Raw genomic sequence first — 26,317 nt, forward strand, 5'->3', positions numbered from 1 at the left:
TGTCCTTTACCCTCCACATGGCGGAAGTGGCTCTGGTGCGTTTCCTGGTCTGGGACCACGACCCCATCGGACGGGACTTTGTGGGCCAGAGGACAGTCGCCTTCAGTAGCCTGATGCCAGGTTAGTGAGTGAGTGTGTGTGTCTGTGTGTTTGTGAGCGTGTGTGTGGATGTGTTTGTGAGCGTGTGTGTGTTTTTGTGCGTGTGTGTGTTTGTGTGGATGTGTTTGTGAGCGTTTGTGTTGATGTGTGTGTGTGTGTGTGTGTGTGTGCAGCATGCCTGTAGTTGTGTTGTAATAAAGCAGCATACTGTATTGTAGAAGCCAGCATGTTGTCTTTAATGAATGAGTGTATCATGTCACTTTGTATCACATCATTGGAAGTGCCAGAGGCTCCTGGGCAAGTGCCTGCACATATAGGCAACAGTGTCTTCTCTTGTGAACTATGATACATGGACCGTATGTATGACTTACTGCTTATTCTGGTCCACTCACACGTCTGTCTGTGACAGAGTTGTCCCTGAACTCCCTCACACTCGCCTCTCTCTCTCTGCCCCTCCATCTCTCTCTCTCCCTCTGTCTCTCTCTCTCTGTCCCTCTCTCTCTGTCTCTCTCTCTCTCTCTCTCTCTCTCTCTCTCTCTCTCTCTCTCTCTCTCTCTCTCTCTCTCTCTCTCTCTCTCTGTCTCTCTGTCTCTCTGTCTCTGTCTCTCTGTCTCTCTCTCTCTCTCTCTGTCTCTCTCTCTCTCTCTCTCTCTCTCTCTCTCTCTCTCTCTCTCTCTCTCTCTCTCTCTCAATTCAATTCAATTCAATTGACTTTATTGACATGGCAAGTTATTATTACTTACATTGTCAAAGTATACATATCGAAAAATTTAAATAAAATATATATGTATATATATACACAAAATATATATATATTTATATATAAATAAATGGTGGGACTAACAGTAATAATAATAGTAGTAGTGGACATGGGATTACCATTAATAACAGCTACAACAACAATATTAATCAGAACAACAATACATTAAAGCAACAGTAGTAGACCAGTGTCAACATGACTGAGAAGACACATGACCTGGTACGAAAGACAAAACAAAACTAAGCTAAATGGGAAATATTATCAACATTACTTTGCATTTTTCACTGGCTGTCCCTCAGGCTGTGGCAGGAGGATACATATTTGGCTGCCAAAACTGCACATTTTGGCTTTTCACCCAACAAATATTTGAATTTTTCTTCATCTTTTATAGTTTCAAATTCTTTGTATTGAATTATAATTTTGGGAAAGAAATATGCTCTTAGGTCTGAGTATTTGTCACAGTGTAGTAGGAAATGCACTTCTGTCTCTACCTCTCCCCTGGAGCAGAGTGAGCACAGCCTGTCCTCCCTGGGCAGCCAGGTTTGTCTGTGACGACCGGTCTCTATAGCCAGACTGTGCTCACTGAGTCTGTACCTAGTCAATGTTTTCCTCAGTTTTCTATCAGTCACAGTGGTCAGATAGTCTGCCACCATGTACTGTCTGTTTAGAGCCAAATAGCATTGAAGTTTACTTTGATTTTTTGTGGTGTCTTTCCAATAGGTTATATATTTTTCTTTTTGTTTTGTGATGATTTGGTTGGGCCAGATTTTCTGAGGGCTGTCCCGAGGCTCTATGGGGTTGGTTTGGGTTGGTGAACTGAGCCTCAGAACCAGCTGGCTGAGGGGACTCTTCTCTGGTTTCATCTCTTGACATTGTAGAGCTGTGTCTCTCTCTCTCTCTCTGTCTCTCTCTCTCTCTCTGTCTCTCTCTCTCTGTCTCTCTCTCTCTGTCTCTCTCTCTCTGTCTCTCTCTCTCTGTCTCTCTCTCTGTCTCTCTCTCTCTATCTCTCTCTCTCTCTCTCTCTGTCTCTCTCTCTCTGTCTCTCTCTCTCTGTCTCTCTCTCTCTGTCTCTCTCTCTCTGTCTCTCTCTCTCTGTCTCTCTCTCTCTGTCTCTCTCTCTCTGTCTCTCTCTCTCTCTCTCTCTGTCCCTCTCTCTCTCTCTCTGTCCCTCTCTCTCTCTCTCTGTCCCTCTCGCTCTCTCTCTGTCCCTCTCGCTCTCTCTCTGTCCCTCTCTCTCTCTCTCTGTCCCTCTCGCTCTCTGTCCATCTCTCTCTCTCTCTGCCTCTCCATCTATGTCCATCTCTCTCTCTCTATGCCTCTCCATCTCTGTCCCTCTCTCTCTCTGCCTCTCTGCATCTTTCTCTCTCAATTCAATTCAAGTGGCTTTATTGGCATGGGAAACATATGCTAACATTGCCAAAGCAAGTGAAGTAGATAATATACAAAAATGAAATAAACAATATAAATGAACAGTAAGCATTACTCACAGAAGTTCCAAAAGAATAAAGACCTTACAAATGTCATATTATGTATATATACAGTTTTGTAATGATGTACAAATCGTTAAAGTATAAAAGGGAAAATAAATAATCATAAATATGGGTTGTATTTGCAATGGTGTTTGTTCTTCCCTGGTTGACCTTTTCTTGTGGCAACAAGTCACACATTTTGCTGCTGTGATGCACATTGTGGTATTTCACCCAGTAGAAATGGGTGTTTATCAAAATCGGATTTGTTTTCGAATTCTTTATGGATCTGTGTAATCTGAGGGAAATATGTGTCTCTAATATGGTCATACGTTTGGCAGGAGGTTAGGAAGTGCAGCTCAGTTTCCACCTCATTTTGTGGGCAGTGTGCACATAGCCTGTCTTCTCTTGAGAGCCAGGTCTGCCTACGGCAGCGTTTCTCAATAGCAAGTGCTCACTGAGTCTGTATGTAACAGTATAACTTTAAACCGTCCCCTCGCCCCGACACGGGCGCGAACCAGGGACCCTCTGCACACATCAACAACGGTCGCCCACGAAGCATCGTTACCCATCGCTCCACAAAAGCCACGGCCCTTGCAGAGCAAGGGGAAACCCAACTTCAGGTCTCAGACAAGTGACGTAACCGATTGAAATGCTATTAGCGCGTACCCGCTAACTAGCTAGCCATTTCACATCCGTTACACTCACCCATCTTTCAACCTCCTCCTTTTCCGCAGCAACCAGTGATCCGGGTCAACAGCATCAATGTAACAGTATAACTTTAAACCGTCCCCTCGCCCCAACACGGGCGCGAACCAGGGACCCTCTGCACACATCAACAACTGACACCCACGAAGCGTCGTTACCCATCGCTCCACAAAAGCCACGGCCCTTGCAGAGCAAGGGGAAACCCTACTTCAGGTCTCAGAGCAAGTGACGTAACCGATTGAAATGCTATTAGCGCGTACCCGCTAACTAGCTAGCCATTTCACATCCGTTACACTCACCCCCCTTTCAACCTCCTCCTTTTCCGCAGCAACCAGTGATCCGGGTCAACAGCATCAATGTAACAGTATAACTTTAAACCGTCCCCTCGCCCCGACACGGGCGCGAACCAGGGACCCTCTGCACACATCAACAACGGTCGCCCACGAAGCATCGTTACCCATCTCGCCCCACAAAAGCCACGGCCTTTGCAGAGCAAGGGGAAACCCTACTTCAGGTCTCAGAGCAAGTGACGTAACCGATTGAAATGCTATTAGCGCGTACCCGCTAACTAGCTAGCCATTTCACATCCGTTACATGTACATAGTCAAATCTTTCTTTAAGTTTGGATCACTCACAGTGGTCAGGTATTCTGCCACTGTGTACTCTCTGTTTAGGGACAAATGGCATTCTAGTTTACTCAGTTTTTTTGTTAATTACACATTGGATAGAATTATCTTTTTGTTTTCTCATGATTTGGTTTGGTCTAATTGTGTTGCTGTCTTGGGGCTCTGTGGGGTGTGTTTGTGAACAGAGCCCCAGGACCAGCTTGCTTAGGGGACTTGTCACGACTTCCGCCGAAGTTGGCTCCCCTGCCTGTTCGGGCGGTGCTCGGCGGTCGTGGTCACCGTCCTACTAGCCGCCACCGATCCCTTTTTCGTTTTTAGACCCGCCCTTGTTTTGTGCGGGATTGTCTTTATGTTACGTGTGTGTGTTTTAGGTAGAGGTGTATTATTTTTACATTTTACTTGGCACCCTGTGTTTTGGGTTATCAAGTTGTTCTCTGCGCCCTGTATGTTTGGGCTTATCATTTTTTTGTGTGCAATAGTAAAAAGGAATATTTTTCCCAAGTGGATCTCTCTCTGTGTCTGATTCCTTCACCCACCTAGTCCCGCGTGACAGGACTCTTCTCCAGGTTCATCTCTCTGTAGGTGATGGCTTTGTTCTGGAAGGTTTGGGAATCACTTCCTTTTAGGTGGTTGTAGAATTTAACGGTTATTTTCTGGACTTTGATAATTAACGGGTATCGGCCTAATTCTGCTCTGCATGCATTATTTGGTGTTTTACGTTGTACATGGAGGATATTTTTGCAGGTCTGGTAGAGTGTCTCGCTGGTCTGGGCGGGGTGTCTATTGATCTGTTGCTCCTGTGTGACGTGTTGGGGCTGCGTTTGAGAGCGATGTCCTTTAGAGTCCGGGCGAAGGTGGGCACTGCTGCCTTGTAGAGGTGGACCTGGTCATAGTGGCTGTTCAAGTCCAGGGTGGAGTGGTGGGCCAGGAAAACAATTGGTTTTGAGGCACAGTCACAGGAAATACTTGCGTTTACCCGCTGTATGGTAGCAGGATGGAGATAACCACTTGTGCATTGGGGAAAGTAGAAGAAGCTATTCAAATCACTCCCTTCAGTGCTGTGGCCACCCTTTCCTGCTGTGTTCTCAGGTCATTGGTGCCTGTGTGTATTATTATGTGGCTGGGTGACCCTAGTTGGTCCTCAGACAGAAGGTCTAGGGCGCGCTGGGTGTTTCGACACCAAAGTTTAGACACACTGTGTTTGGGAAAAAGTTTTTTTTCTTGAATGTATTTCCCATTTGAATCCATAAGGAGTACAATCTGTGTCTTGTGTATGTCCTCAGTGGGTGTGGGGGGGTTGTCAGGAGGGCTATCAGGGTGGCTGATGGGGGGGTGCTCAGAGGGGGTGAGATCCCCCGGGCTTGGGGTTCTTCATTTGTCTGTCCCGCTGTGATGTCGACGCTATGGTCAGGGTCTGGTGTGGACTGTTCTGCTGTGGTGTCGAGACTTTTGTCGGGAGCTGAGGTGGGCTGTTCTGCTGGCTTCTCTGTGCGGGTGGCCACGCCATCTTGTTCTCTGTCACACGCCATCCCCCTCACCCTCTCCTCCAGCAGTCTGATCCTCTCCTCTAGTACTCTGTTCTTCTCCTGCTCTTGCTTTTTAAATTGTTAAAGTTGTCTCACCACAGTCCAGAGTGCAGATATGTCTCTCTCCACCTCCATCTCTCCGGGTCTGGTTAAAGCCTTTCTGCCTCTCTCTCTCTCTCTGCCTCTCTCTCTCTCTGCCTCTCTCTCTCTCTGCCTCTCTCTCTCTCTGCCTCTCTCCCTCTCTGCCTCTCTCCCTCTCTGCCTCTCTCTCTCTCTGCCTCTCTCTCTCTCTCTCTCTCTCTCTCTCTCTGCCTCTCTCTCTCTCTGCCTCTCCATCTCTCTCGCTCTGCATCTCTCTCCCTCTCTGCCTCTCTCTGCCTCTCTCTCTCTCTCTCTCTCTCTCTCTCTCTCTCTCTCTCTCTCTCTCTCTCTCTCTCTCTCTCTCTCTCTCTCTCTCTCTCTCTCTCTCTCTCTCTCTCTCTCTCTCTGTCTCTCTCTCTCTCTCTGCCTCTCTCTGCCTCTCCATCTCTCTCTCTTTCTCTGCCTCTCTCTCTCTGCCTCTCCATCTCTCTCTCTGCCTCTCAATCTCTCTCTCTCTCGCTCTCTCCTCGTGAATTAATAAAGCAGTGGTTGTGTTTCTGAAAGAGGAGCTCCTTGTTGTAATGAGTTAGTGTGTTAGTGGTTCAGACAGAAATAGGGGGTTTTCTGTTTGTTAATGTCTATGCGCCCAGAATGGGGGCTGACCGGGTGCAACTTTTTGAGAAGCTTAGACAGGACCTGCTGCAGTATGACGGGGGGACGGGGGGGGGGGTTATACATGAGTGAAGTTAGTGGAGGGGAGGATTAGAACAGGAAGGCTAGATAGGATCTATGTCAGTAAGGGGAGCTGGAACAGAGTTCTGGAGCTGGAACGGGGTTCTGGAGATGTAATAGGGTTCTTGAGCTGGAACAGGGTTCTGGAGCTGGAACAGGGTTCTGGAGATGTAACGGGGTTCTGGAGCTGGAACGGGGTTCTGGAGATGTAACGGGGTTCTGGAGATGTAACGGGGTTCTGGAGCTGGAACAGGGTTCTGGAGCTGGAACAGGGTTCTGGGCTGCTAGTGGTTTATCAGGATCTATGTCAGTAAGGGGAGCTGGAACAGGGGTTTGGGCTCCCAGATCTGCCACAGTGTGCTCAGGAGATTCTACAGAGGCTGTCTAAGTTCAGGCCTGAGCAGAGTGCTAGGCTGGAGGGTGATCTTTAGTTTCAGAAACTAACAGTGGCTGTGCATCAGCTCTCCCCAGGTTGTGCTCTGGGGGTCGATGGACTGACAGCTGAGTGTTCTAAATATTTCCTGGGTGAATTGGGGAGGGACCTCTTAGAGGTCTTTTGGGAGTCCTTTGAGAACTCTATACTACCAGTCAGCTTGCAGTGCTGTCACTACTGCCGAAGAAGGGGCACTTAGCTCTTGAAGAACTGGAGGCCAGTATCATTGTTCTTCTTGGATTACAAAATACTGTCCAAGTATCGGCTGAAAGGTTATCTGGACACAATAGTTCACACGGCGCAGGCATACTGTGTGACTGGGCAAACAATGATGGACAACTTGTTTCTTTTGAGAGATGTGATAGCCATCACTAGGATGTGTGATCAGGAACTGGGACTCATTTAGATAGACATCACTAGGATGTGTGATCAGGACCTGGGACTCATTTAGATCGACATCACTAGTGTCGTGACGTTGTATTAGTTAATGTGACGACAGCTGCTCATCGAATGATTACCGGTTTATAATTGCGTGATTAAATGAATCAGGCAATTATTAACTCATTAACCTGGGGCACCATGGGAAAATTTGTTTTGTTGAGTTTCTATTTCCCAAATTAACTCAAGGAATATCAGATTATCGATTTTACAACAGTCGCTAATTAATCAGTTTCCTCTACAATCTCATTCTGAACGTCGCATAATCCGGGAATCTGCACGGACCCGGGTCTCACCAATGAGTTCGTACCACACCAATCTTAGTGGATTATTTATTTACTAGAAAGCTAAAATCATAATAAAAGATACACATACACAAAAACACAGTCTAGGCTATTGGTTAGAACCTAGTACAACGGGCCAACACACTCTGATGCGTGTTACCCAAAATGGGGATTCAAAAGAGAGAGAAAAAGAGAAAGTACACGAGAGAAATATACATTAGGGTGCATTTGTCAGCTATGCTTATTTTAACCCTAACCTTGGCCCGAACTGCCACTCTTATGGGTCAGAATATAATGATGTAATCACGTGTTGAAGGTCTCCGCTGTGGGTCTCTGCGTGGACCGTTTCGTCTTCTCGGATGGCGCAATTCTCTGGTGCAACTCTCTGGTTGTCCTCACAATGTCAGTGTCCTTTTTGCTTAGTGGTCTGATTCCTTGCCCTTGTTCTGAAAGGGGTCTTCTGAGGACAGCCAGCCCTGTAGCTAGGGGCTCACAGCGTAGCAATGAAAACAGTGTAGATACACGCTTCGATGGGGAGTGGGGACCGGGTGATCTGTTCTAAATTCACCCTCTCAGACGCAGCTACTCTTCCGTAGCATGGATAGAATAAGGTTCCTTTGTCTTCAACCTGTCACGATTCTCTAAAGTAGAACCCAGAAGCAGACCAGGACAAGGAGAGTAAGACGAAGGTGTGTATTTATTTACAAGTGTAAATGTAGTGATAGAAAAATCCAAGTAGCGGAGCGGGCAGCGGAGGTGAGTTGATGGAATTGAGTAAGCAGATCCAAGGAAGTAACTGAAGTCACCGACGACCAGGTAGGGATGGGATGAGTGTTCCGGGTGAATGACTGTAGACAGAAAAAACGGAGGTAAGTTCAAGGCAAGCAAGACGTACAAAACAACAAAACAAACTCTATCAAACTGGAGGCTGATACGCTGGCACAACATACTGTTCATGGCTAACGATCCGGCAGGGAATGGATGTCAGGTCAGAGCTTATGAAGTGGAGGGGTGATGATCAGGACCAGGTGTGCAGATAGTTGATGGGATACAGGTGCGGGTAATCAGAGATCTCCCAACTAGCTACGTCGCCCGGCAACCAGACAGGGTGCGTTCCAGGACACCGGAAAAACACTCCAGGACAGAACACAGGCAAAAACAGACTCAGGAAGCGGGATTCGTGACACAACCTCGTGTTGCGTTTTGGGTTCGTTGACTACTCAGACCTTTGCTGCAGCTCGGGTCACTGTCTTATACCCTCGGCTCGGATGTGGGCGGTTCCCGCCTTTAGGGCAATTCTTTGGGCGTACCAAATTATGAGGCAAGGTCTAGATTTTACTCAGATCCAATTTAGACAACTAACTTCACTTTTCATCTTTACAAAAACATTCTCTTTGATTTGGACATTTTCCACCCAACGTACAATGTCTAAACATCAAGCATATACTAGGAAAACTCTTAAAGTTACAATGTTTTCGTTATAATGTCGTCCTTTAACTTTTAATAATAAAACCAAAATGACATTAATTTTCAGATTCCATCTATCGTCATTACCACCATGGCTGACGAAACCCCTTGTCCCAAAGTCCATTTGTTGCATGTTAATGTTCTCCATAGTGAGAGGACAAAGAATTTGGAGATTTACAATGGGCGTGAGGTGTCAACCCCCTTCCTATCCCTTGAGATCCAACCTTCTCCTCTGGTGGGGGTGAAATCTCTCTGCAGGATTGTGGTCATTGGTAACCTGAACTGAGACGGACTGTCATGACACTAGGATATATGATAAGGACCTGGGACTCATTTAGATAGACATCACTAGGATGTGTGATCAGGACCTGGGACTCATTTAGATAGACATCACTAGGATGTGTGATCAGGACCTGGGACTCATTTAGATAGACATCACTAGGATGTGTGATCAGGACCTGGGACTCATTTAGATAGACATCACTAGGATGTGTGATCAGGACCTGGGACCCATTTAGATAGACATCACTAGGATGTGTGATCAGGACCTGGGACTCCTTTAGATAGACATCACTAGGATGTGTGATCAGGACCTGGGACTCCTTTAGATAGACATCACTAGGATGTAATGGATGGCTAATCAGGATTGAAATATCATAAGAACTACAACATTGCAGTGAATGCCAATGCATTTTTCAATTATTTTCTCCGGTTTATAAACTGGTGAAAATAAGTGAGATAATACATTTCAAGCCTTAGTACACCACGCAATTTAAAAAAAATAAAAATATATATTTACAATTTATATATCAAGTAAGGAGAGGGATTAGGCAGGGCTATCCACTCTCTAGCCATAGAACCACTGCTGAGTAGGCTGAGGGAGAGGCTGCATGGGGTTGTAGGCTGAGGGAGAGGCTGCATGGGGTTGTAGGCTGAGGGAGAGGCTGCATGGGGTTGTAGGCTGACGGAGAGGCTGCATGGGGTTGTAGGCTGACGGAGAGGCTGCATGGGGTTGTAGGCTGAGGGAGAGGCTGCATGGGGTTGTAGGCTGACGGAGAGGCTGCATGGGGTTGTAGGCTGAGGGAGAGGCTGCATGGGGTTGTAGGCTGAGGGAGAGGCTGCATGGGGTTGTAGGCTGAGGGAGTGGCTGCATGGGGTTGTAGGCTGAGGGAAAGGCTGCATGGGGTTGTAGGCTGAGGGAGAGGCTGAGGGAGAGGCTGCATGGGTTTGTAGGCTGAGGGAGAGGCTGAGGGAGAGGTTGCATGGGGATGTAGGCTGAGGGAGAGGCTGCATGGGGTTGTAGGCTGAGGGAGAGGCTGCATGGGGTTGTAGGCTGAGGGAGAGGCTGAGGGAGAGGTTGCATGGGGTTGTAGGCTGAGGGAGAGGCTGCATGGGGTTGTAGGCTGAGGGAGAGGTTGCATGGGGATGTAGGCTGAGGGAGAGGCTGAGGGAGAGGTTGCATGGAGATGTAGGCTGAGGGAGAGGCTGCATGGGGATGTAGGCTGAGGGAGAGGCTGCATGGGGTTGTAGGCTGAGGGAGAGGCTGAGGGAGAGGTTGCATGGGGGTGTAGGCTGAGGGAGAGGCTGCATGGGGTTGTAGGCTGAGGGAGAGGCTGGGGGAGAGGTTGCATGGGGTTGTAGGCTGAGGGAGAGGCTGCATGGGGTTGTAGGCTGAGGGAGAGGCTGAGGGAGAGGTTGCATGGGGTTGTAGGCTGAGGGAGAGGCTGCATGGGGTTGTAGGCTGAGGGAGAGGCTGCATGGGGTTGTAGGCTGAGGGAGAGGCCGCATGGGTTTGTAGGCTGAGGGAGAGGCTGAGGGAGAGGTTGCATGGGGATGTAGGCTGAGGGAGAGGCTGCATGGGGTTGTAGGCTGAGGGAGAGGCTGCATGGGGTTGTAGGCTGAGGGAGAGGCTGAGGGAGAGGCTGCATGGGGTTGTAGGCTGAGGGAGAGGCTGCATGGGGTTGTAGGCTGAGGGAGAGGCTGAGGGAGAGGCTGCATGGGGTTGTAGGCTGAGGGAGAGGCTGAGGGAGAGGCTGAGGGAGAGGCTGCATGGGGTTGTAGGCTGATCCATTCTTTATGGATCTGTGTAATCTGAGGGAAATATGTCTCTCTAATATGGTCATACATTGGGCAGGAGGTTAGGAAGTGCAGCTCAGTTCCACCTCATTTTGTGGGCAGTGAGCACATAGCCTGTCTTCTCTTGAGAGCCAGGTCTTCCTACGGCGGCCTTTCTCAATAGCAAGGCTATGCTCACTGAGTCTGTACATAGTCAAAGCTTTCCTTAAGTTTGGGTCAATCACAGTGGTCAGGTATTCTGCCACTGTGTACTCTCTGTTTAGGGACAAATAGCATTCTAGTTCGCTTAGTTTTTTTGTTAATTCTTTCCAATGTGTCAAGTAATTATATTTTTGTTTTCTCATGATTTGATTGGGTCTAATTGTGTTTCTGTCCTGGGGCTCCGTGGGGTCTGTTTGTGTTTATGAACAGAGCCCCAGGACCAGCTTGCTTAGGGGGCTCTTCTCCAGGTTCATCTCTCTGTAGGTGATGGCTTTGTTCTGAAAGGTTTGGGAATCACTTCCTTTTAGGTGGTTGTAGAATTTAACGTCTCTTTTCTGGATTTTGATAATTAGCGGGTATCGGCCTAATTCTGCTCTGCATGCATTATTTGGTGTTTTACGTTGTACATGGAGGATATGTTTGCAGAATTCTGTATGCAGAGTCTCAATTTGGTATTTGTCCCATTTTGTGAATTCTTGGTTGGTGAGTGCACCCCAGACCTCACAACCATAAAGGGCAATGGGTTCTATAACTGATTCAAGTATTTTTAGTCAGATTCAATTGGTATTTCGAATTTTATGTTCCTTTTGATGGCATTGAAGGCTCTTCTTGCCTTGTCTCTCAGATCGTTTACAACTTTGTGGAAGTTACCTGTGGCGCTGATGTTTAGGCCGAGGTATAGTTTTTTGTGTGCTCTCGGGCAATGGTATCTAGATGGAATTTGTATTCGTGGTCCTGGCAACTGGACCTTTTTTTGGAACACCATTAGTTTTGTCTTACTGAGATTTACTGTCAGGGCCCAGGTCTGACAGAATCTGTGCAGAAGATCCTGGTGTTTCTGTAGGCCTCCTTGGTTGGTGACAGAAGCACCAGATCAACAGCAAACAGTAGACATTTGACTTCAGATTCTAGTAGGGTGAGGCCGAGTGCTGCAGACTGTTCTAGTGCCCTCGCTAGTTCGTTGATATATATGTTGAAGAGGGCGGGGCTTAAGCTGCATTTGTGTGTTTTTGCCCATTTTAACCTCACACTTGTTTGTGTACATGGATTTGATAATGTTCTATGTATTTCCCCCAACACCACTTTCCATCAATTTGTATAGCAGGCCCTCATGCCAAATTGAGTCTAAACGTTTTTTAAATCAACAAAGCATGAGAAGACTTTGCCTTTGTTTTAGTTAGTTTGTTTAAGTTAGTTTGCCAGTTAGGGTGTGCAGGGTGAATATGTGGTCTGTCACACAGGATAATTTGGTAAAAAGCCAATTTGACATTTGCTCAGTACATTGTTTTCGCTAAGGTAAGGGAAGACCCCGATGAAATGGACAAAAATGAATGGCAACTTATTGCCATTGGGCGAACCATATACACAATCGCAAATACCACTCAAATGAAAGGCAGTTCATCCAAACCATATGGCAAGTGGAACATGGCAAATGCCAAGTGTCATACCCCCAAAATCACAAAGATGGCGAGCGCGCTCAACCGTAGATTTTCATATGGCAAATGGTCAAAGTCAAGACCCAAGGGTAAAATTATGAAAATCTCAAAATGTTTTCCAAATTTTAAAACCTCTAAAAAAGTGCTTTTTGGACTGTTTTTTGATTTTTATTATTTTTTTGGTCAATTATACATATGTAATAACTGTATGAACATACACATGTCTTATTTTATTGAGTTTGTCCATTAGGCCCATGTATTGTCCATTTGCAGTATATGTTCATAGGAAGTCGGCTTCTGAACCAAAAAGTCAGTGAACCATGTCCAAATGGCATAAGAAATGTCCAAATGGCATTTATACTGACCAAAAGATAATATATATAAAATATATCACTATATTAAGCCCAGAATCAACCTAAACGTTCTATTTGTCATGTTTGATCATAGGAAGTCATAGGAAGTAAGAATTTGGTGCAATAAGAGAGCAGTGGGACCTCAGTCATCTTTTACAATATATATAGGGTGCCCCCTATTGGATGGGCACGGGTGGGGGGTGCTCCCTACCCAGCCATGGACCCCTTGCACCCCCCTAAAGGCATTAAAAACATTTAAAAAATGTGCTCCTAGTAACCCGTTCAGATTACCAAGTGCCCGGCTGTCCATTTGCGATGTCTTACGATGGACATTTACCATCACGAATTTGACATGCTCTAATATACTGCAGAAATGCCCAATTGACTAGCCCGTTGAACTCCGGCCACTCAGGCCCAGAAGCTAGGATATGCATATAATTAGTAGATTTGGATAGAAAACACTCTAAAGTTTCCAAAATCCATCCAGGAAGTGGGATTTTTTAAACGTTTGTAGTTTTCTATTGAATGCCATTACAGTATCCATTGACTTAGGACTCAAATTGTACCTCCTATGGCTTCCACTAGATATCAACAGTCTTTAGAAATTGATTCAGACTTGTATTCTGAAAAATGAGGGAGTAAGACCACTCTGAATGAGTGGACCCGACAGTGTCCCAGAGTTTTTTCATGCGTGCGACCGAGAGCGCGCCTTTCTTGTTTACCTTTTATATTGACGACGTTATTGTCCGGTTGAAATATTATCGATTATTTAGGCTAAAAACAACCTGAGGATTGATTACAAACATCGTTTGAAATGTTTCTACAAACTTTACGGATACTATTTGGATTTTTTACTGAACAAAACGCACTAACAAAACTGAGGTTTTTGGATAAAAAGAGGGACTTTATCGAACAAAACGAACATTTATTGAGTAAATAGGAGTCTTGTGAGTGTAACCATATGAAGATCATCAAAGGTAAGTGATTAATTTTATCTCTATTTCTTACTTGTGTAACTCCTTTACTTTGCTGGTAACTGTTTGTAATGATTTGTCTGCTGGGCGAAGTTCTCAGATAATCGCATGGTATGCTTTCGCCGTGAAGCCATTTTGAAATCTGACACCGTGGTTGGTATAACAAGAATTTAATCTTTAAACCGCTGTTTAACACTTGTATGTTTTATGAATTTTTATAATGAGTATTTCTGTTTTTGAATTTGGTGCTCTGCAATTTCCCTGGATGTTGGCAAGGTGGGACACTAGCGTCCCACGTACCCTAGTGAGGTTAAACTTATTGCAAATGGACAAAAGTCAGCCATCAAGTCAGCGTCCATCAGTCAATAAGATATCATTCTGACACCAAACTGATACTGACACCAAACCCATTTTGTCCAACTCGTTTAGAAGCCAACTATCACATTTCAGAGCAGGCCCAAAATTCACAGCGCCTTCTGTTTTAACCATAATAAAAACTTAAAACACATAGTTACATTCTAGCTGCGGGTCCAGTTCAGACATTATGTGTAGGCCTAGCTGAGGCGACCCTGAGTTTTGGCTCGATAGGTAATTCGAAGCCCGAGCAGCGACCTTCATTAGTGCTGAAAATCTACCTTTTCTTGGCGTTGCTACGGGGTCCCTGAATGAGCTATTGTACAGAAACGTTAGGGTTTGTCTCTATGGGCCCAGGCGGTTTCAATGCACCTAGTCCTGTGATTCTGGGACTTTTCTAAATGTCATTTTCACGCCATTCATAATTAATTGACGTCATTGCAAATGGACGAGGCTGTTGCTGGTTCTTTTTTTCCTTACACCATAGGTTCATGTACTTTGATGTGAAGCGGTCAAATTTCGCTCTATTACCGTTTTTGACCTTTAATCCCAGAAAATGCGCCTTAAAACTTATTTTGGCTGCAGTCCCGTTAACAGGATCGATATGACAACAGCCAGTCGAAGTGCAGGGCGCCAAATTCAAAAAACAGATATCTCATAATTAAAAGTCCTCAGACATTCATGTGTCTTATATCATTTTAATGGTATTCTTGTTGTTAATCCCACCAAGTGTCTGATTTCAAATATGCTTTTCAGCGAAAGCACTACAAACGATTGTTAGGTCACCACAAAACCACAATAATCACAGCCATTTTTTCCAGCTAAAGATTGCTTCACAAAAACCAGAATAGAGATAAAATTAATCACTAACCTTCGATTATTTTCATCAGATGACACTCATAGGACTTCATGTTACACAATACATGCATGTTTTGTTTGATTAAATTCATATTTATATCAAAAAATATGAGTTTACATTGAGGCGACTAGATTCACTAGTGGCAACAACATCAAATGACTTTGCATAGACACATCGTTTCAACAGAAATACTCATAAATATAGATGATAATACAAGTTATACACATGGAATTATAGATATACCTCTCCTTAATGCAACCGCTGTGTCAGATTACAAAAAAACTTTACGGAAAAAGAAACCCACGCTATAATCTGAGACGGCTCTCAAAAGTAAAACACCACAGCCGCAAAGATGGCGTCAACATAAACAAGAAAATATATGATAAATATTCCCTTACCTTTGATGATCTACATCAGAAAGCACACCAGGAATCCCAGGTCCACAATAAATGTTTGTTTTGTTCGAAAAAATCCGTTATTTATGTCCAAATACCTTCTTTTGTTAGCGCGTCTGGTTTACAAATCCAAACGCTAATTCTGGTCAGCGTTATATCGGACAAAAACTTCAAAAAGTAATATTACCGGTCGAAGAAACATTTCAAACTAAGTACAGAATCAATCATTAGGATGTTTTTAACATATAGCTTCAATAAAGTTCCAACCGGAGTATTCTTTCTTGTCTTCTTGAGCAATGGAACGCAAGTGAGTACCATGAGGAAAAAGCATGATCAGAAAATGGCTGCTTGATGGACACCTGACTGATTCTGCTATCATTCTCTCCCACAACATCATAGAAGCACAATCATTCATATCTCAAGGGGATTTCATTAGGGACTCTGGTGAATACATACAAGCTCAGATTTCTGACTTCCTGTTTTGATTTCAACTCAGGATTTTGCCTGCCAATATGAGTTCTGTTAATCTCACAGACATAATTCAAACAGTTTTAGAAACTTTAGAGTGTTTTCTATCCAATACTAATAATAATATGCAAATATTAGCAACTATGACTGAGGAGCAGGCCGTTGGATATGGGCACCTTTCAACCAAGCTACTCAATACTGCCCCTTCAGCCATAAGAAGTTAACTCAAAAAGCGTTTAGGACTCGATGCCATCTTGTTTCTGGGCTAAAAGCTAATTTGGCCAATTGTCCATTTGCAATTAGCAGCCAGTCGCCATCTGGTGGAATCTTCTGGAACAGCGTAAAAATGACCAAAAATAAATGTTAAAAATATAACGGAAAATTGTGCGAGAGACTTTATTTGATGACTTCCCGGAAGATCCGGCACTGGGGCACGACCTGAGCCCATCTGCCTATTTTAATAACACTTGCAGACATCTAGTAATGGACCATCCATTTGCAAAATGGAGATCCTCATCAACCATACGGGTAATGCCATCGGCGTCCCTTATGTAGGAAATGTACGAGTCTGCTGTTAATGATAATGCAGAGGGTTTTCCCAAGGTTGCTGTTGAAGCATAACCCACGGTAGTTATTGGGGTCAAATTTGTCTTCACTTTTGTGTATTGGGGTGATCAGTCCTTGGTTCCAAATATTGGGGAATTTTCCAGAGCAGAGGATGATGTTAGAGTTAAGTATAGCCATTTGGAATTTGTGGTTTGTATATTTTATCATTTCATTTAGGATACAATCAACCCCACAGGCCTTTTTGGGTTGTTAGGGATTGTATTTTGTCCTGTAGTTCATTCAGTGTAATTGGAGAATCCAGTGGGTTCTGGTAGTCTTTAATAGCTGAATCTAAGATTTGTATTTGAGTCAAAAGTTTGGACACACCTACTCATTCAAAGGTTTTTGTTTCTTTTTGCTATTTTTCTACATTGTAGAATGATAGTGAAGACATCAAAACTATGAATAAACACATGAATCATGTAGTAACCTAAAAAGTGTGAAACAAATAAAAATATATTTTATATTTGAGATTCTTCAAAGTAGCCACTCTTTGCCTTGATGACAGCTTTGCACACTCTTGGCATTCTCTCAACCAGCTTCATGAGGTTTGATTTTCCAACAGTTCCCACATATGCTGAGCACTTGTTGGCTGCTTTTCCTTCACTCTGCGGTCCAACTCATCCCACACCATCTCAATTGGGTTGAGGTTGGGTGATTGTTGAGTCCAGGTCATCTGATGAAGCACCATCACTCTCCTTCTTGGTCAAAAGCCCTTACACAGCCTGGAGGTGTGTTTTGGGTCATTGTCCTGTTGAAAAACAAATGATAGTCCCACTAAGTGTAAACCAGATGGGATGGCATATCACTGCAGAATGCTGTTTTAGCCATGCAGGTTAAGTGTGCCTTGAATACAAAATAAATCAAAGAGAGTGTCACCAGCAAAGCACCCCTACACCATCTCACCTCCTCCTCCAGGCTTCACGGAGGGAACCACACATGCGGAAATCATCCATTCACCTACTCTGCGTCTTTCAAAGACCATGTGTTTGCACCCATCATCAGACCAAAGTACAGATTTCCACCGGTCTAATGTCCATTGCTTGTGTTTCTTTGCCCAAGAAAGTCTCTTCTTATTTCTGGTGTCCTTCAGTTGTGGTTTCTTTGCAGCAATCCAACCATGACGGCTTGATTCACACAGTCTCCTCTGAACAGTTGATGTTGAGATGTCTGTTACTTGAACTCTGTGAAGCATTTATTTGGGCTGCAATCTGAGGTGCAGTTAACTCTAAGGAACATATCATCTGCAGCAGTGGTAACTCTGTATCAGTGCAGACTGTGTTGAAGTAACAATGTTTATTGCAACAACAGGGGCAGGTAAACGACAGGTCAAGGCAGGCAGGGGTTGATATTCCAGAGCAGTTGGGCCAAGGTACAGGACGGCAGGCAGGCCCAGGGTCAGGCAGAGGTTGTTAATCCAGAGTAGGGGCAAAGGCACAGGATGTTAGGCAGGCTCAGTCAAGACAGGTAAGGGTCAAAACCAGGAGGTCGAGAAAATAGAGAGACTTGGGAAAAGCAGGAGCTGAGACAAAACACTGGTTGACTTAGAGCAGCCAGCTCTCTCAGACAGCCGTCCATCTCCACCTTCTGCCCTCTGGGTCTTGTTGGGGGGAGTTGTTATGTCTGTATTGTGTGGAGTAGCTGCAGAGCTCGACCATGTCTCTCTCCAGCTTTGTCAATGTATCCCTATCAATGATGGAGGAGCAGTGCAGTTGTGGGACCTGGGTGTGTTCAGTGCTGGGGGGGTGACTATCTTTGTCTGCAGGACAGTTTAAAGAGGTGTGATCAGACTCCCTCAGGATGAGGGAGTTGTCACAGAGAGAGAACCTTTCCTGCTGTGCTCTCTCTCTTTGATCCCGTAAAAGTCCTGCTGGAACTGCATCAGGATGCCCTGCACCATTATTGTCCCAGACTTGAATATGTTGACAGAGGTTGTTTCAATTTCCTCAATGTCTAGTATTCTGAGTTTCCACGCTGTGCCAATACCCTCTCTCTTGACATAGGGGTAGTGTGCTCTTATAGCACTGTGCCATGCCAGGGGATGGTCTGTGTTAATATAGCACTGTGCCATGCCAGGGGATGGTCTGTGTTAATATAGCACTGTGTCATGCCAGGGGATGGTCTGTGTTAATATAGCACTGTGCCATGCCAGGGGATGGTCTGTGTTAATATAGCACTGTGTCATGCCAGGGGATGGTCTGTGTTAATATAGCACTGTGCCATGCCAGGGGATGGTCTGTGTTAATATAGCACTGTGTCATGCCAGGGGATGGTCTGTGTTAATATAGCACTGTGCCATGCCAGGGGATGGTCTGTGTTAATATACCACTGTGCCATGCCAGGGGATGGTCTGTGTTAATATACCACTGTGCCATGCCAGGGGATGGTCTGTGTTAATATACCACTGTGGATTGCCAGGGGATGGTCTGTGTAGAAAGTGAAGTTGCTTACGTTCCCCTCTTTGTTGCAGTCAGCAAATAGTGTCTCTAGATTGTCCTTAAGGAGCTTTTTTGTACTTATTCCATGCAGTGTTATTTTTAATATACATGGGGTACTGTATTGTAATTACCTCTCCACAACGATAACTCTCTGTCTTTCTCCCTTTCTCTCTCTTCAGGTTATAGACATGTGTACTTGGAGGGGTTGACTGAGGCATCAATCTTTATCCACGTATCAGTTCATGACATCTATGGGAAGGTAGGTACAGTACATTGCAGTGAGATAACCCTTCTATGGTAAGATAGGTACAGTACAGTACAGTCTGAGACATTCCTAGTATCCCTGGTCCTCTTCTCCACGTATCACCACTGACCCTAGCCTGGGTACCAGTCTGTTTCTAGTCTCTTTAATATAGCCTGGGTACCAGTCTGTTTCTAGTCTCTTTAATATAGCCTGGGTACCAGTCTGTTTCTAGTCTCTTTAATATAGGCTAGTGAGATCAGATCTTGATACCAGGCTAGTGAGATCAGATCTGGATACCAGGCTAGTGAGATCAGATCTGGATACCAGGCTAGTGAGATCAGATCTGGATACCAGGCTAGTGAGATCAGATCTGGATACCAGGCTAGTGAGATCAGATCTGGATACCAGGCTAGTGCTACTCTGACCCTATAGAAAAGTAGTGGACTGAAGGGGAAAAATCAGTTTCAGCTTTTACATTCACGTATTTATTACAGTTCATTGTCATCTATATAATTCTCCCAGGCTAAGCTGATACATTCTTCCTTTCCAGTGGAGTCCACTAGTCCTGAACCCCAGCTTTACCATAATGCACTTTCTAGGAGCCAGCAAGGTATCCTGGGTAGACTATGTATGCTGCATGGCATCTGCACGACTGTCAACTGTTTCCACTGTGTGTGGTGGAGTGTATATGGTTTCAGATGTATTTCTTTGTGTATGCTACTGTACATCTCAGATTGCTGTATCGTGTGTATTGTGGATGTGTTTTCTTGTTAGGTGATTTTCTATGCATTTTATCAGTAATTATTGGGTTCATAAAATCAGAGCTCATGGCATTACTAACTACACAGATAATGGTAAAAAGAGGGACTATGTGCAAGGATTGTGAGTGAGAGAATGAGATGGTTGTTTGTCTGTGGTTAGTAGTTTACCGTTATGCTATAGTGCCATCTAAGGGCATGTCTTTGGCCACGGGAGAATCTCAATTGCATTGCCTTGATTCCCCATGTCCGCTCTCCTCGCCTCCTTCTCGAGACCTATTGGATGAGAAGGTTAGATGGGACGGACCTCTAACCTAAAGGGTTTTGAGAAGGAGACAAAGAGAGACGATGCAAGGAATCAAGGAAATGCAATTGAGATTCTCCCCATGCCTGTGATGAACCTGAGTGGGAGTGGCAATGACAGCTCAGCACTTAATTCATGTAAAGAAGTGTTGATTTGCTGAAAATATTTTGTTTTGTGTAGAGTGAACTGTGTTAATGTTTTCAGTCTATATTGTTTCTCAGGCATGTTTGCATCGTGGTGGGAAGACTGTGATGTGATTGAAAAGCATGACACATCTTATCTAACCTTCCTCACACCATGCAATTCATATTTTCATGCAAAATACTAAACACTATTTCTCTCTCTCACCCCTCTCTCTTCATTCTTCTTTCCTCTCCCCTCCTTCTCTCCCCCTCCCTCTCTCCACCCTCCCTCTCTCCCCCCTCCCTCTCTCCACCCACCAGGGTCGTCAGCTGCGAGGCATCAGAGGCTTATTCAACAGGTCCTCTAAGTCGTCAGTAGACACCAGCTGTGGTTCGGCCCTCAGGAAACGCTCCATCAGTGACCACCTCCTCCGACGCACCGCCAGCGCCCCCGCTAACCGACGCAAGAAAACCAAGATGAAGCTCGCTGAGTCCTCCACCTCCATATCGGACCGCAAGGCCTCCATATCAGACAGCAAGGACAGAGTGTGGGCCGGGGCAGGGGCTGGGGCTGGGGGGGAGGGGTCCCGGAACAGGGAAAGGGACATGGAGGGGGTAATGGTGGAAAGATGCCCAACACCCCTCACCCACAGGCCCATCTCCATGCCCCTGGAGAGACTACTGCAGGGACAGCTCTCCCTCTGCTCCCCCAACCAGGAGCAGACTGACCTGGGTGCAGACACACTCATCGGTGGGTAGACTTCCTCAGTAGACCTCACACACTCTTACATCAACCATAACAATTAACGATATGCCATGTAACAAGCAATATGTTATAATAGATATCTAACATGTAAGAAGAAACCAACGCAAGAAACCAACCGACAGTGTAACAGCATCATGTTGCCTATTTCTCAGCGCAATACATGACTATAGGCTTACCTGTAAAGGCAGAGCAACTGGCTTTGTTTGCTATATGTGACACGATGCTTAGAGTTGTTGTCCTGCGTTCTCAGTGAAACAGTGGGTCTTCTGTGAAATGTAAACCGTTGCCTTGTTTCTCACTTGTCATTTTCTAAAATATAGAAATAAAAATGTGTTTTCATGTCAATTGACAAATCCAGGTTCTCTATTCTTCCTCACTACTTTAACTTGCCTTTTCTGTTCCTTCTTCACTCTGTGGTGCTTCTCTGTAGTAGAGAACTGACTAGGATATCCCGCCAGGTAAACCAAAACACCTCCTAAGGTTGCCTCATCCTAAAACATCCCAGTATTACATCATGCCACTGATGTAACTTTGTAAAAATACTATTTCAAAATGTACAATTTCCATTTTTATTTTTTTTAAATATTTTTTATTGATCCCATTTGACCATCTGTTACGAAATTTGAAGTTCCCCCTAAAAAATGGATGTTCCTTCTGTTACCTGCACAGCCTCATTCTCCAACACCCCTCTCACAGTCGTATTTGGTGGTACATTCCATTCGTCTCTGTGTTGCTATTGGCTCGTATTGGACGGAATGTGTCGGTTGGTTGTTGGTTGGCTTGGTGTTCTACGTACGGCTGTGATATGTTTGAACCTTTACTGACTGTCTAACTTGTCTGTTTCCATAGGAACCTCCCCCTTTAACCAGCCCAGGTCCCACTCTGTGGAACTCATCGTCGAATCATTCGCCTCCCTTGAGCACAAAGTGTCCACCCCTTCCACCAATCACAACAACGCACAGGATAACACCACAGAGTCTGACAAATCCGGTGAGACCTACCTGGTCATTGGCCGAGTAGGAGGAACTGTAGATGATCACTCCAAAGACCAATCACAGGACAGAGTCAGCAAAGCTGAGGATGTTTCTTCTCGCCAAAGGACGTTGTGTCACCTCAGCAGCTCAACAGAGACAGAGAGCAACTGTTTACACGTACCTACTGAGAGCAGACCAGAGACAACATTACTTAGTACAACAAACACACCAGCTACTTCCTCCTCTCCTTCATCCTCTTCCCCTGAGCCCCCCATCTCCCTACTGAATGTGGACCGGTCCGATCTGCAGAGCCCCGTCCCCCTACAGGACAGCATCATCTCACAACTCATTGACACCGTATCCCTTGGCAACGACACCACCTACGGGTCTATTTCCGCTCTGATTGGTCAGTTTGACCTCACCGGCGACCAGAATGATTTCACAATGAACTCTGACCCCCACGCCCTCAGTGTCATGTCCTGTCTGTCCCATCCTGCTGTCTGGGACTCCAGCACACCCTATAAGGTCACCATAGACTATACCACCCGATATAATGACCCACAGACCACCACCTCCCCACGCAAGGCAATAAACGGACCTATCACTCCTCGAAAGGCAAGCCAGACCCCTAACCACGCGAACCAGAACCTACTCCCACCCCACCCCAAGACCTCCCACACAGACCCCTCTGCCCCCCTTCTCTTCTCCAGTCCTGAGACCACGGAGCTGGAAGAGGTCTATACCATCCTGGATGAGGAGGTCTTGTCTCCAGTCTCTGTCTACAACCTGAGGAAGCAGACCATCGGCAACATCCAGGCTGACTCTGAGGAGAGCACACCCATGGGAAGCCTGGAGCCTTCCCCAGCCAAGGTGCCGCCTCTCCTGGGGGTAGAAGGCAATGGCAGCTGGGTGGGCTCACGGAGGGGTGTGGTGGAGGAGACAGGACAGGGCTACGGGGGTGACTGTGATCCTAAAGGGTTGGGGTCAGTGGGAGAGTGGGGGTTGTCGTGGGGTTACGGGTTCCCGTCCAATAACAGCACAGTATCTGACCAATTCCTGTTGTGCCATGACACGGAAGGAAGTAGCCTGATGGAGGTGGAAGTGAACGTGGACGAGGATCCACTGGAGATGACCCTGACATTACCGAGACACAACCATACCTGGGGCGCTACCAGCCCAACCAAATGCTATGCTGCTCCCCAAAGCCAGCTTACCCAACTATACCCCTATCCCCGGCATGCACCCCAACTCCAGCTCCCCCAGTGTCCTTCACCCCTCAAACAGCCCTCACACCAGCCCTCCCCTCGCCAAGCCCCATCAATAACCCCTCAAACTCAGCCCTCCCCCTGCAAAGGGCCCCCCATCCCCAGCCCCCTCCTCCTGAACAGCCACTCCTCCACCCATTGCAAACACATTACCAGAGCCTTCACCCAGCAGCACAGTTACAGTGGTCCCACCCAGTCCCAGACCAGGGGCTACCAGGGTGGGACAGGGGAAGGACAGGGTCAGGGAGAAGCGTCAGCCTGCTACCAGAATGTGTTCTCCTCCTCAGGGTGTCTGTCTGTTGTGTCTGGTCCAAGGTCTGTTAGCCTCCCCAGAGACAGAGGCCTGTACTCCCTCAGCTCAGACTGTAGTGTGGACTACAGCCAGCAAGACTACGACTGCTTCAGACCCTCCACTGCCTCGGCCTCCCACTACACCCAGCCCCAACCCCAGCCCCAATCACACACCCAGCCCCTTCCCCAGGCCCAACCCCAACCCAAATCAGACACCCACCTCCAACCCCAACCCCAATCATATACCCAGCTCCAACGCCTGACCCAAACCCAACCCCAATCAGACACCCAGCCCAAGCCACAAACCCAGCTCCAACCCCAATCTGGTCGCCCATCACTGCCCCTTTTGGGCTCCACCCTCACCCCTCCTCTACCTATCCTCAGACCATCCACAGCCCCCAGCCCCTGCAAGTCCAAGTCTCTGGGTGACCTGACATCAGAGGACATCTCCTGCAACTTCCACAGCAAGTACAACATTATCAGCCGCAGCTTTATCACCCCCTGTATGAAGGAGCGGAGGAGGATGAGGGGCCTTGGGGGTCTGTCTCAACGGCTGCAGTCTGCAGACCCCCTCACTGAGCAGTTACGCAAACTAGTCACCCTGGAGGGGGATGACAGAGACCGGGACAGACCCCAGTCTCCCCAGCTTACCCAGTTACCTCAGTTACAGATACCCCCCAAACCTTTCATACCCCCATCAGGCTCCTGCCGCTCCTCAAACTTTGTCCCTGACTCCCAGGAGGACTCCCCGCCCCTCCTCCATCGCCGTCTCTCCTCTCGGAGCCAGAGCCGTGTGCGTCACATCAACAATCGCGCTCGAGAGAGGCAGCGGGAGGCTCTAAAGTCCCGGGACATGAGCACCCCCTCCAGCGTGGGAGGGGTAGTGCTGCGTGCTAAAGTAGCAGCAGGTCAGAACCCCCCAGCTAACAGACACTCCACAGGCTCCTACATAGCGGGCTACCTGGACCAGCTGGAGGACAGGGGGCTGCCTGAGGGGGGGTGCACCACACTGGGGTATGGATTTGGAGATCACTATGGTGATCATTATCATGATGACTCTTTGCTGCCCACAGACTTCTGTATACAATCAGAACCGGAGGTCTACTTCCTGCTCAGACTCTGAACCCACTTCCTGGTTATCACCTACATAGAATGATGTATAATGTACTTCCAAAATGCAGCAAATCAGCTTCCTGCTTAGGACAGAGGAAAAAAACATATATCCTGGTTGGGCTGTCCAGTAATACTTTCAGATATAAAGTCAACTACCTGATTGGGTCTGACAGTCTTGACTGTAAATGTAAATGTTTTTTGTTCTTCTTCATGTCCTTATCAGAATGTTCTTTAAATGTAGTTTGGAACAGACTGTTATTAAACTACTTCCTACTTTGATTGTACCCATTTCCTGTCCTGTCTGTTCCTGTAATTCTACTTCCTATTCAAGCTAACGCCATCTACTATAAAGCAGAAAATAAGGAAACTTTACAAATGTGTTTAACTCTGAAGGGAAGTGTTGTCTTGGTCTTTGTACATTTTAAATGTGTATTAGTATTATCAGAGGCCCACAGACATCAATGCAATGTCTATTCCACGTTAGTTCAACATTGAAATGACATGGAGACAATGTTGATTCAACCAGTGTGTGCCCAGTGGGGGACGGACCACTTTTAAGGGATGGGATCTGTTTCATCAAAGATCTTCCTCAAGTGTTCCTTCTCCTTTGACTGTCCTCTGTGTGCTGGTGTTGTTGGTACTTATTCTACTGTAGATTAGTTTTTAATTTAAGGTGTTGTCATTTAGTTGTGCCGTTTTCTGCATGTTAAATGTCCAGCATGACTATGCATCGATCTGTAGACATCACAGTGTACTACTATCTTTTCACAGAATAAGTAATAGTGGGATTGGATGAAATACTCGGACTTCTTGCTTGCTCTGACCTCTCACTTTCTAAGCTCTTAAACATGATCACATATTTGTAACTTTTTGAGTTTAAATGCTTGAATTTTTTTTACAGTTAATTTCATACAGGCTGCAAAAAAAGGGGGGGAAATTGGGGGCTGGTTATTAAAAAAAATAGAAATGTTTACAAGAACTGAAACACACAGTGGAATAGGTAGATAAGGGTTTTTCGACTGGCCCAAGTTGCATGTTTTTATTCTTCTTTTCAGTGTTAAACCCATCCTTTTTTCTTTGTATGGTCACTCGGAACATTACTGTGAGCATTTTCCTACTGATGTAATAAAATTCATAAAACATTTGACTTGAACGCAGCATGTCTGTCTGTTTGATTACTGGTCTTCTATTTGCTTATCTTGATGTTTGTTTTTGGTCTCTTTCCTTCTCTCTATTTTCCACCATCTTTCTCTCCATTTCTCTCACTCTATTTTCCACCCTATTTCTCTCACCGACACACTCTCTAATTGTATTCTACGTTTATCGGTGTGGTAGCCACTGGGGTATGCAACTGCTCTTGCCATGGCATGTCCACACACACACACACACACACACACACACACACACACACACACACACACACACACACACCCACCCACCCACCCACCCACCCACACACACACACACACACACACACACGTACATACATGCACACGCACACACACACAGTCCCCCTCCTTGCCTGTGTTTTTGTATCTTGCTGTGTGTGGATAATGGGATGTAATTGTTTGTGAAATGAGCAGTAAGGGAGATGAGAGTAAGAGCACCTGTGACCATCTAAATCCTCAAACTATTATTTGGAGATTAAGTCACACTATCCCTTTAGTCCCGGTCCTTGTACCCCCATCACCCTCCTTCCT

The 26,317-nt window shown here is 46.0% G+C and overlaps 1 protein-coding gene across 1 annotated transcript in view; it reads left to right on the forward strand.

Moving 5' to 3' along the window:
• Positions 1–25,770, forward strand: part of LOC139548353 (1-phosphatidylinositol 4,5-bisphosphate phosphodiesterase eta-1-like) — a 147,053-nt gene extending 121,283 nt beyond the window's left edge. Inside the window, exons 20-24 of the mRNA XM_071357989.1 lie at positions 1–120; positions 18,960–19,039; positions 19,575–19,634; positions 20,530–20,959; positions 21,824–25,770. The exon at positions 1–120 is cut by the window's left edge and continues 27 nt beyond it. Of these exons, the coding sequence (XP_071214090.1) occupies positions 1–120; positions 18,960–19,039; positions 19,575–19,634; positions 20,530–20,959; positions 21,824–24,627 (3,494 nt within the window). The 3' untranslated portion in view covers positions 24,628–25,770. The remainder of the gene's footprint in view (positions 121–18,959; positions 19,040–19,574; positions 19,635–20,529; positions 20,960–21,823) is intronic.
• The last annotated feature ends 547 nt before the right edge of the window (positions 25,771–26,317 follow it).

The sequence above is a fragment of the Salvelinus alpinus genome, chromosome 21 (genome assembly GCF_045679555.1).
Source record: "Salvelinus alpinus chromosome 21, SLU_Salpinus.1, whole genome shotgun sequence".
NCBI classification, from domain to species: domain Eukaryota; kingdom Metazoa; phylum Chordata; class Actinopteri; order Salmoniformes; family Salmonidae; genus Salvelinus; species Salvelinus alpinus.